The sequence below is a fragment of the Coregonus clupeaformis genome, unplaced genomic scaffold (assembly GCF_020615455.1).
Source record: "Coregonus clupeaformis isolate EN_2021a unplaced genomic scaffold, ASM2061545v1 scaf0476, whole genome shotgun sequence".
Classification (NCBI taxonomy): domain Eukaryota; kingdom Metazoa; phylum Chordata; class Actinopteri; order Salmoniformes; family Salmonidae; genus Coregonus; species Coregonus clupeaformis.
The window spans coordinates 139503-151830 of record NW_025533931.1 but is presented as its reverse complement, the minus strand read 5'-3'; the positions used below and the strand labels follow the sequence as shown (position 1 = coordinate 151830).

The 12328-nt window shown below is 49.4% G+C and overlaps 1 protein-coding gene across 1 annotated transcript in view; it reads right to left on the bottom strand.

Annotated features, from left to right (window-relative positions):
• LOC121556012 (myosin heavy chain, fast skeletal muscle-like) overlaps nt 1–12328 on the bottom strand; it is a 41255-nt gene that overhangs the window by 9900 nt on the left and 19027 nt on the right. The window contains exons 21-28 of the mRNA XM_041869881.2: nt 12027–12269; nt 11516–11692; nt 11284–11429; nt 11003–11093; nt 9882–10271; nt 9656–9782; nt 9326–9444; nt 5481–5677 (exon numbers count right to left, since the gene is read on the bottom strand). Of these exons, the coding sequence (XP_041725815.2) occupies nt 5481–5677; nt 9326–9444; nt 9656–9782; nt 9882–10271; nt 11003–11093; nt 11284–11429; nt 11516–11692; nt 12027–12269 (1490 nt within the window). The remainder of the gene's footprint in view (nt 1–5480; nt 5678–9325; nt 9445–9655; nt 9783–9881; nt 10272–11002; nt 11094–11283; nt 11430–11515; nt 11693–12026; nt 12270–12328) is intronic.

Genomic DNA, 12328 nt, shown 5'->3' with positions numbered 1-12328 from the left:
GCCGCTTCAGGACTGTCTTCGATCATCCACCTGAGGGGAAAGCGGCGGGAGAGCCGTCTATTCCACCTCCGACAGGGGGAAGAGGAGCGCACAGGAGTTCGCACTGGAGTTCCGGACACTAGCAGCGGATGCGGGATGGAATGAGAGGGCCCTCATTGACCACTATCGGTGTAGCCTACGAGAGGACGTTCGTCGTGAGATGGCCTGCAGGGACACCAACCTGTCGTTCGACCAGCTGGTGGACATCTCCATCAGTCTAGACACCCTGCTGGCTACCCGCGGACGTCCCGAGTGGGGTCGTCCATTCCCATCCTCCAGCACCTCCGAGCCTATTCCTATGGAGCTCGGGGGTGCTGGCGCTAGAGAGAGGAGGAGGGAGAACCCGAGGAGGGCCAACCCCTGCACCAACTGTGGCCGTGGAGGACACACCACGGCCAGGTGCTGGGGAGGGTCTTCTGAGAGAGGGGACAACAGGTCACGCACTGGGGAGTCATTCCAGGTGAGTAGGCGCCCCACTTACCCAGAGCTCTCTGTTGGTCACATGAGTATTCCTGTGCGTTTTCCACAGGTGGCACCTCATTCCCAGCATAAGGCGCTAGTAGATTCAGGCGCAGCTGGGAACTTTATTGATCGTAAATTTTGTGCTAGGTTAGGAATTCCCCTTCGGCCGGTAGAAGTTCCATTCCCTGTCCATGCATTAGACAGCCGGCCGTTGGGGTCGGGTCTTATCAGGGATGTCACAGCACCGCTGACGATGACTACGCAGGGGGTCATGAGGAGATCATTCAGTTCTATCTGATTGACTCTCCTGCGTACCCAGTGGTGTTGGGGCTTCCCTGGTTAAGTACCCACGATCCTACCATAGCGTGGCAACAGAGGGCTCTTATGGAGTGGTCTGCCCAGTGTGTAGGGAGATGTCTAGGTGTTTCCATAGGGGCGACCTCGGTAGAGAGTCCGAACCAAGTGCCCGCACTAGCATTCCCCCCGAGTATGAGGATTTAGCACTGGTATTTAGTAAATCGAGGGGCAGCAAGGCTACCTCCTCATAGACAGGGGGACTGTGCGATAAATATCCAGACTGGAGCAGCTCTTCCCAGGAGTCATGTGTATCCCCTGTCTCAAGAGGAGACAGCGGCTATGGAGACATACATAGCTGAGTCCTTGGCACAGGGATACATACGGCCCTCTACTTCCCCAGTCTCTCGAGTTTCTTCTTTGTGAAGAAGAAGGACGGGGGATTGCGCCCGTGTATTGATTATCGTAGTCTCAATCAGATTACAGTTAAATACAGCTACCCACTGCCACTGATTGCGACGATGACGGAATCATTACGCGGAGCGCGATTCTTCACAAAGTTAGATCTCAGGAGCGCATACAATCTGGTGCGCATTAAGGGGGGGATGAATGGAAGACAGCATTTAGTACCACCTCGGGTCATTACGAGTATCTCGTCATGCCATCTGGGGTTAATGAATGCTCCTTCAGTCTTCCAATCCTTTGTTGACGAGATTTTCCGGGACATGCATGGGCAGGGTGTAGTAGTTTACATCGACGACATCCTGGTGTACTCTTCTACACGAGCCGAGCATGTAGCCCAGGTGCGCCGAGTATTGAGACGACTGTTGGAGCATGACTTGTATGTCAAGGCAGAGAAATGCCTGTTCTTCCAGGAGTCCGTCTCCTTTTTGGGTTATCGTTTGTCCGCGTCTGGCGTGGAGATAGAGGTAGATCGGGTATCGGCTGTGCGTAATTGGCAAACTCCAACCACCGTAAAGAGGTGCAGCGGTTCTTGGGTTTTGCTAATTACTACCGGAGGTTTATCCGGGGCTTTGGACAGGTTGCAGTTCCCATTACGTCCCTGCTAAAGGGGGGTCCGGTGCGCTTGCAGTGGTCAGCTGAGGCGGACAGGGCATTTGTCAAGCTGAAGAACCTGTTCGCCTCGGCCCCGGTGCTGGCGCATCCGGATCCCTCTCTGCCTTTCCAAGTAGAGGTGGACGCGTCCGAGACCGGGTATTGGGGCAGTCCTGTCACAACGGTCCGGCACGCCACACAAGCTCCGCCCCTGTGCATTCTACTCTAAGAAGCTCAGCTCGGGCGGAGCGCAATTATGACGTTGGGGACAGGGAGCTGTTAGCTGTAGTCCAGGCCCTAAAGGTGTGGAGGCATTGGCTTGAGGGGGCTCAACACCCTTTCCTCATTCTGACTGATCACCGTAACCTGGAGTACATCCGGGCAGCTAGGAGATTGAACCCTCGTCAGGCTAGGTGGAACATGTTCCTGACCCGGTTTGTTTTTAAGATCACATACATCCCTGGGTCCCAGAACGGTAAGGCAGACGCCCTGTCCCGGCAGTATGACACAGAGGAGAGGTCCATTGAGCCTATTTCCATACTGCCGGAGTCTTGTCTGGTGGCTCCGGTAGTATGGGAGGTCGATGCGGAAATCGAGCGGGCGCTGCGTGCACGACCCTACTCCCCCGAAGTGTCCTGTGGGGGCGGACGTACGTTCCGCTCGAGGTTCGTGATCGGCTTATTTCTTGGGCTCATACATCACCCTCCTCTGGACATCCTGGTATTGGTCGGACGGTGCACTGCCTTAGCGTAAAATACTGGTGGCCAACGTTAGCCAGGGATGTGAGGGTTTATGTCTCCTCCTGCTCGGTATGTGCCCAGTGTAAGGCACCTAGACATTTGCCCAGAGGTAAGTTACATCCCTCTGCCCGTTCCACAACGACCATGGTCCCACCTCTCGGTAGATTTTGTGACCGATCTACCCCCTTCCCAGGGTAATACCACCATTTTGGTCGTTGTGGATCGGTTTTCTAAGGCCTGTCGTCTCCTCCCACTGCCGGGTCTCCCTACTGCCCTACAGACCGCCGAGGCCCTCTTTACCCACGTGTTCCGGCACTATGGGGTCCCCGAGGATATTGTGTCCGACCGAGGTCCCCAGTTCACCTCCAGAGTCTGGGGGCTTTCATGGAACGCCTGGGGGTCTCGGTTAGCCTTACCTCGGGGTACCACCCAGAGAGCAATGGGCAGGTTGAACGTGTGAACCAGGATGTGGGTAGGTTTTTCGAGGTCCTATTGCCGGGACCGGCCGGAGGAGTGGTCGAGGTATATCCCCTGGGCAGAGATGGCCCAGAACTCTCTCCGCCACTCCTCCACCGGATTAACACCTTTCCAGTGTATTTTTAGGGTATCAGCCGGTCCTGGCACCGTGGCACGAGAGCCAGACCGAGGCCCCTGCGGTGGACGAGTGGATTCGGCGCTCGGAGGAGACGTGGGACGCTGCCCATGTCCATCTGCAGCGTGCCATCCGTCAACAAAGGCGAGCGCCGATCGCCACCGCAGTGAGGGCGGTGTACGCACCGGGAGATCGAGTCTGGCTCTGACTCGAAACCTGCCCCTCCGCCTGCCCTGCCGGAAGCTGGGTCGGCGGTTTGTGGGGCCCCTTTAAAGTCCTGAGAAGGTTGAACGGGTGTGTTACAGGTTACAACTGCCTATAGAGTACAAAAATATTAACCCCTCGTTCCATGTGTCTCTTCTCAGGCCGGTGGTAGCTGGTCCACTCCAGGATAATGAGATAGAGAGACCCCTCCGCCCCCTTTGGACATCGAGGGGGCCCCGGCGTACAGAGTCCGGACCATCTTGGACTCGAGGCGCCGGATGAGTGGTCTCCAGTATCTCGTGGAGTGGGAGGGGTACGGTCCGGAGGAACGGTGCTGGGTGCCCAGGAGGGACATCCTCGATCCATCCCTCCTGACTGATTTCCACCGTGGGCATCCCACGCGCCCGGGTCCGCGTCCTCCTGGCCGTCCCCCGAGGCCGGGTCGGCGCACGGCTGGAGCCGCGCGTCAAGGGGGGTACTGTCACGGATTCTGCCGAGGCTGCTCCCCTCCTGGTACGAGCAGGCGTCGGCGGTCGCCGTCCCAGTACTAGCTGCCACCGATCTATGTTTCTGTGTGTGATTGCTTTTGTCTGTCTGTCACACCTGTGTCCTGTGTGTATTCATCACCTGTCCTATAAGTTCCGTCTTTTTTCTTGGTAGGATTGTGTGTTGTTGTTCGCCTGTCTTTGTGCTGCGTGTTTTGCTTCTTGTTTGTTATTCTAGTGTTTTACGCTTGTTGCGTAAATGCTCGCCTCTTATTGTTGGAGGTCGTTTGTTTACCGTTTCCTTTTGGAATTGTTGAGTAAACTCTGTTGGACTGAGCCTCGGTGTCCTGCGCCTGACTTCCACCACACATACACCTCACCTCATGACAGACGCACTTATCCAGAGCGACTTACAGTTAGTGAGTGCATTTTTTATTTTATTTTTTTATACTGGCCCCCCGTGAGAATCAAACCCACAACCCTGGTGTTGCAAGCGCTATGCTTTACCAACTGAGCTACACAGGGATCACGTGCACTATGTACTTCAATGTCATCTCAACTAGCTGAAATCCAGGTAATTTGGTTGCGCAATTTGATCAAGCATATTGATAACGTTAAGGGCTCTATTCAATCAGATCCGCTTTAAGCCGACATCCAGATAGCGGTTGTTTTGGCGGTGTCGGAGGTGGAACTGCCTTAGAGCTGTCCAATCCACAAGCAGCTCCTGGCATTATACCTAAAGCGGACATTGCCATTGGCTGCATGGAGTCGCATTAACAGAAATCTCATTCAGCCCTGTTTACAAATTTGAACACTGGAACACTGTTTGAGATGTAATCTACACCTCGATTAGGCTGATAGAAATCCTCATTATTTAGTTTAATGATTTTAAATTTGAGCGTCATTATTTCTATATAGCCCACACTTTCTCGTTCTGAACTTGTATCGCAAGTGGGATGGGTGTGGCTTTGTGACAATGATCAAGAGCAGCTGCTCACCGATTTGACAATTCCAACGCAGTTACACTTTCGACACCGCCAAAAAATCAGCTATGTGGGTGTCGGCTATCACCGGTTAACGCTTGATCTGATTGATTTTATTTATATGTTTTATAAAGAAACAAAATATGACACTGGATTCCCATTTTAACTTTGGTGTGCTTTTAAATGATTGAAAGCACAGTGATAACCCATTTAGGTGACAACTAAATAAAACAATCAGACATTGATTTTCAATTGTAATTTGGTTGTGATTTTAGATGGTTGAAAGCATCAAACTCTTAGCTGTCTTTTTGAGTGGGTGAAAATGTGCTGGAATCTCATTGATCAATGTATCTACCAAATATTACCCAAATTCTCCACATTGAAATGACGTGGTCTGCCCAGTGGGTACCTTATCGGTTTGAATAAAATACCAAATAGTAGCTAGCAAGATGGAGATCACAGGGGTTCTGTTTAAGAGGACCCACCCCACTTTTTTTTTTCTTATTGAAGTTGCCAAGAAACCAGACCACACCGCTGTTGCCTAGGGTGTGGGTTTACGAGACTACCCTACCGCCATCACCATCCACACCCTATATGTGAGTTGTTGCTGTTGCGTGCGACTCACTTGGCCTCCTCCAGCTCCTCTGTGCGCTGAATGGCATCAGTTTCATACTTAGTCCTCCACTGAGCCACCTCGCTGTTGGCCTTGGACATGCCGCGTTGCAGCTCTGCCTTGGCCTCCTGCTCCTCCTCAAACTGCTCCCTCAGGAGGTCACAGTCATGGCGGGCAGACTGGACACCATGGGCCAGTGCGTTTTTAGCCTGTGAGAGAGAAAGGGAAAAACAGAGAGATTAGAGAGATAGTAAAACAAATGAAAGTAGATGGCGCTGCAGTGGATAGTGGACATTTTGCGGGATTCTGACCAATTCTGCTGTTTTTTTTAATGCTGATCTTAACTTTTTTGTATGTAATGTCTCCGCCATCATTTCCTTCTGGACATCAGAACAGCGATCACTTGCCTCGATTTGGATGAAGATTTCTACTTCAACGAATCGGAAGCTCTGGGCCTTCTACTTACTTCAGACCAGGGCCTAATCCCTGGGACTCGAAAGTGGCGGTGAAAAAGAGGCAGGTGAGGCGGCACCATGGTGAGGCAGCCTCCTAACGAGATTACGTCGGCGAACAAATAGACCGCCGTTGCCCTCTGTTCTGGGTTAGGGTTAGGGTTAGGGTTAGGGTTAGGGTAGACCGCCGTTGCCCTCTGTTCTGGGTTAGGGTTAGGGTTAGGATAGACCGCCGTTGCCCTCTGTTCTGGGTTAGGGTTAGGGTTAGGATAGACCGCCGTTGCCCTCTGTTCTGTTGGAGAATGTGCTGTTGTCACTGGCAAACAAACTGGATCAACTCCGTCCTATCAACGGGACCTGAAGATCTGTAATATTCTATGTTTCTCAGAGTCTTGGCTGAACAAGGACATGGACACCCTGGACCCACTCCAATTCACATACCGCCCCAACAGATCCACAGATGATGCAATCTCTATTGCACTCCACACTGCCCTCTCCCACCTGGACAAAAAGAACACCTATGTGAGAATGCTGTTCATTGACTACAGCTAAGCATTCAACACCATAGTGCCCTCCAAGCTCATCACTAAGCTCAGGACCCTGAGACTTTCTGACGGGCCGCCCCCAGGTTTTGAGGGTAGGCAACAACACATCCGCCACACTGACCCTCAATACAGGGGCCCTTCGGGTGTGTGCTCAGTCCCCACCTGTACTCCCTGTTCTAAACATCAGCAAGACAAAGAAGCTGATCGTGGACTACAGGAAACAGAGAGCAGAGCACGCTCCCATCCACATCAAACAGAAATTTGCATCCTGTAGCACTAACTCCCAGAGGCTAGGAAACACTATCACCACCGATTAATCTACAATAATCGAGAATTTCAACAAGCATTTTGCTACGGCTGGCCATGCGTTCCACCTGGCTACCACTACCCCGGCCACCAACTCTGCACCCTCCGCTGAAATTTGCCAATGCCCCCCCCCTGCTTCTCCTTCACACAAATTCAGACAGCTGATGTTCTGAAAGAGCTGCAAAATCTGGACCCCTACAAATCAGCTGGGCTAGACAATCTGGACCCTTTCTTTCTAAAACTAGCCGCCGAAATTGTCGCAACCCCTATTACTAGCCTGTTCAACCTCTCTTTCGTAACGTCTGAGATCCCCAGAGATTCGAAAGCTGCTGCGGTCATCCCCCTCTTCAAAGTACATGTCCAGGCCCATCTGAAGTTTGCTAGAGTGCATTTGGATGATCCAGAAGAGGATTGGGAGCAGAGCATATGAGCGGAGTGGAGCGGTGAGAATCTCAGCTCCTCGCTCACGGAGCTGTTCACCCCTCCGCTCCCCCCGCTCAAAGCCACATCAGGCCAGTCCGCTCATTATCGCTCAGCGCTCAACGCAGTTTGCATCGCGCTCCACTCAAATCGCCCCCGCTCACTCCAAAAAGGAACAAAATCTGCATGTATTTCACTTTTAGCTTAAACCACAGCCTTACTTTATCTCCCCGAATTTGTTGCATACAGACTCATCTCGGATTATCCATTCTGTCTTGAAACGGGGATCTAACACTGACGCTAAAATGAGATGTTAATCAGTATAGTATATTCCATAGCGAATTGACACGTTGTTTGCCAATGTTTCTGCAAAAGCAGCGATGCCCATTGGAAGTGCAGCGTGAGTGTAATCGGTGAGCAGGGATTTGATTTCTGTGACAGCAGGGAGGATCATCCCCAGGTTCCCCAGCTCCTTCTGCATTTTGTCTGTGAGGTCTGCTAGTGGTGTCAGCACACTGACAAGGTACGTCAGCTGCCGTACTTGATTCAGGGTGATGTTAGCAACGTTAGACTTGAGTTTGTTTTGCCATAACGGGTCTTTTTGGAACAACCGGATGAACGACTGAATCATCCGCAGCTGGCTGCTCCATCGAATGGCGCAGGCATTTGTGGGGCGGACACCTAATTGGTCGGTTTCCTCTGTGCTCTTGCGTACACTTTTCACCAGGTGCCCGACTTTCACTAACAGCCTATTAATGTTGTCGTGCTCGTTAACTGCGTTTTTGATCGCCAGCTGAAGCATGTGAATGGGGCATCTCAGATGTAAATTTGACAGTAAAGTACTGATTTATCATAGTTTCTTAGGGGGGGTGTAGCCCGGTTGAGCTGCGCTGGCGAAGTGTTGCATCCCTTCGCATTCTCCTTTACTCAGCGGTTCATAGTCCATGAAAATCATTTCAAAAAATGCTACATCCAGCTCTCTTTTTCTCTCCCTTGTTATGGTTGGGCCTTTGCGTGCAATGAATACACTTTTGAATTCCTCAACCCTTTTCTCTTGTTGCTGTTGCTGCTCCTCTCGCTCTATAAAATACAAATTCATGGACGACACAAATTAAATTAAACAGATGGATTCTGGGTCAGGCTTGAGCATGCTTCAGACTCGTGGTGTGAGCGAGCGAAATTGGAGCGGGACATAGGGCGACACTCCGTCCTTTTAAAAATGTCGCTCTGCGCTCTGTTCAAAATCCGTCCGCTCACGCTCCACGCTCGCTCCCGCTCCACTCCGCTCATATGCTCTGATTGGGAGAATGTCATATGGTCAGATGAAACCAAAATATAACTTTTTGGTAAAAACTCAACTCGTCGTGTTTGGAGGACAAAGAATGTTGAGTTGAATCCAAAGAACACCATACCTACTGCGCTTTGGGGCTGTTTTTCGGCAAAGGGACCAGGACGACTGATCCGTGTAAAGGAAAGAATGAATGGGGCCATGTATCGTGAGATTTTGAGTGAAAACCTCCTTCCATCAGCAAGGGCATTGAAGATGAAACGTGGCTGGGTCTTTCAGCATGACAATGATCCCAAACACACCGCCCGGGCAACGATGGAGTGGCTTCGTAAGAAGCATTTCAAGGTCCCGGAGTGGCCTAGCCAGTCTCCAGATCTCAACCCCATAGAAAATCTTTGGAGGGAGTTGAAAGTCCGTGTTGCCCAGCGACAGCCCCAAAACATCACTGCTCTAGAGGAGATCTGCATGGAGGAATGGGCCAAAATACCATCAACAGTGTGTGAAAACCTTGTGAAGACTTACAGAAAACGTTTGAACTGTGTCATTGCCAACAAAGGGTATACAACAAAGAATTGAGAAACTTTTGTTATTGACCAAATACATATTTTCCACCATAATTTGCAAATAAATCCATAAAAAATCCTACAATGTGATTTTCTGGATTTTTTTTCTTCATTTTGTCTGTCATAGTTGACGTGTACCTATGATGAAAATTACAGGCCTCTCTCATCTTTTTAAGTGGGAGAACTTGCACAATTGGTGGCTGACTAAATACTTTTTTCCCCCACTGTATGTAGATATTTCTCTAAACTCTGTGGTTGGTGGAGTCCATATTGGGTCCCTTACCTTGACCTCCTCCTCAATCTGCCTCTTCAGCTCCTCCACCTGCTGGGTGAAGGCCTGTTTGCCTCTGGTTAGCTGAGACACCAGGGCTTCCTTCTCCTCCAGCTGACGGCCAAACTCACCTGCAGAGATAGAGGGACATCTTGTTAATGGTTTCTCTGTTCTCTATGATTTAAAATGTTTTTTAGGTATTGTAGGGCAATGTTAGGTGGTGAATAGTACAATAGAAACTATGCGATAATATATTCAATTTATCAGATGCTTTTATCCAAATATTTTAATGTGGACTAGACTTAAGGAAAACATTGGTTTGTTGTTAATTGTTGATGGTACCATTTTCTGTCAGAAGTCTGGCCCTCTGTCCACTGATGTCGTTAACCTGGCGAAGATTCTCATCATTCTTAGTCTTGATCTCACTTAGTTGGTCCTCAAGAGTACGGCACATCTTCTCCAGATTGCCCTGTTAGTGAAACATGTACCATTATTACTTCAGTTCACGTGAATGGTAATGTAGTTGACCCTCCTCAACACTGCCTGACCAAAAAACATCACTACTCACCTTAGCTTTGGCGATGGAGTCCATGTTGCTGGAGAGGTCATCAATCTCCATCTTGTACTCACTCTTCTCCTTCTCCAGCTTCTGCTTGACGCGCTGCAGATTGTCAATCTGCTCCCCAAGCTCAGCCACACTGTCGGCCTGCTTCTTGCGCAGAGCGGCGGCTGTGGCCTCATGCTGCAGGGTGGACTCTTCAAGATCACGACGCAGCTTCTGGAACTCAGCCTCGCGCTTCTTGTTCATCTCAATCTGAGCAGCAGTGGCACCTCCGGCCTCCTCTAGCCTTTCGCTGATCTCCTCAAGTTCCCTGGAGAGATCAGCCCTCTGCTTCTCAACTTTGGCCCTGGCAGCACGCTCAGCCTCAATTTCTTCTTCCAGCTCCTCAATACGGGCCTAAAGCAGGGGGCAGGAGCAGCGGGGAATGAACACTACAATAAAGTTGAAACATTGGAACCTCACAAAATAATAATAGGATGTATATTTTGCATAAATATGTTGAAACAAAGTCAGTTACACTAAAATATATTCAATAGACAGTGTCCCATGCAGGAACCATACCCACAGCAGTAGAATCTACCCATAGAGTTAGATAGAGGACTCTGGATGGATGTAACCCATTTTAGCATGGACATTGCCTTTGAGGGCTTCCACCATTTTAAAGTAGTTAACTGGGCCAATGATTAGAGGGTTGTCTTTTTCAAACTGTGTTGCCTATGTTTAGAAAATGTCTTTAAGCTATAACACCACCATCTTGTGGCCACAATAAATTAATGACAAGATTTTGCTCAGGACTCCAGCACTGCAGTTGGCGGTAAATCACAAATATTAGGTTTACACTTTTTTCAAGCACAAAAGAAGAAGACAATCGACTACGTTAAAATTGAGCTGTCCATGCTGTCACAGGGGCCATAATGTCACAGATAAAGTATTAGTTCTCTATCTAACTCTACGGAAGCACCATCTTAACATCAGTAAGAAGCAGCAGCAAGAAACACCATCTTCCAGCCTACTGAGCCATCAGAAGCCACCAGTAGAAATGTGTGCTACCAGAAGAAACATGTCCCAGTTTTTGCCAGGAGATGATTCAGGTGCTTTCCTGTACTGGAGCTTATATCCTGTTGTACCTGGAGTTCCTTGATCTTCTTCTGCAGCTGAGCTCCCAGAGACTGCTCATCCTCAATCTTGCTGAGGAGCTGGGTGGTCTCAAAGTCCTTCCTAAGAAACACAAACACGTAGATTGCAGAGTTGGTTTTGGTTTCGATAGTTTAAAGACAGAGAATCATACCATTCACTTTGCTTTTAAAAATCACATGCAAATGCTAATTCATAATTACAAGAATTAGTCAAGAACCCCCATTATGTTGATCAATGTAGTAGGTAATACTGCAGCCATTTGTTTGTTTACTTCTTGATTTTCTCATCAGACTGCTGCTTGTCATTCTCCAGGTCCATTATGGACTCCTGGGCCAGTTTCAGATCTCCCTCCAGCTTTCTCTTGGCTCTCTCAAGGTCCATACGGAGCTTCTTCTCTTGCTCCAGAGAACCCTCAAGCTACAACATAAAAACACACATATATTGTTCAAATCCAAACAACTGAAGATAATGCCATCATGGCCAAAATGTCAAACTCCACTCACGTCATCCACTTGCTGTTCCATCTTGGTCTTGGCTTTGGTCAGAGTGTTGACTTTGTCTTCTTCTGCCTGCAGGTCGTCCAGTGTCTGCTGGTGGGCCTCTTGGAGGGCTTTCTTCTCCTTGGTCAGCTTGGCAACACTCTCATCCATAGATGCCATCTCCTCTGTCAGGTTTTTAACCTGAAAACGGTCACAACAAAATGTGTCTTTGGTCACTTCACCATAAAGGGGAGATTTAGTTTGAAATCTATTGCATTCATTTCATTCAGATTAGAAATGTATCAACAAGTGCTGTACTATTGATTCAACACTAGATGGCAGTGTGCTGGATGGAAGTCATAAACAAGGGGGAGCCGAATATGCAATGAATGTGGGGAGTACCCCGCAACTGAAATTCAACAATTTTCCCTGCACCCAGAATACGACTTGAATTCCATTTCTGTTAAGCTATGTCTTGAGTTGATTACTATTTGGATTATTGTTTGGTTAGACTGTCTATGGTAAGACACGAGACCTTGTTTTCAGTGGCGTGCTTCTCCTTCTCCACTTTGGCCAGGGTGAGCTCCAGGTCATCAATGTCCTTCTTCAGCTCAGAGCACTCATCCTCCAGCTTCCTCTTCTTGGCTGTCAACTCAGCATTCATCTCCTCCTCATCCTCCAGCCTCTCGGTCGTCTCTTTGAGTTTGGCCTCCAGCTGGATCTTGCTCTTGATGAGCCCCTCGCACCTTTCCTCAGCATCGTTCAGATTCTCTGATTCCTGGTTTCAGAACAGGAAGAAAAATCTGTGTCCTCACTTTCTGTATGAAAATATAGACT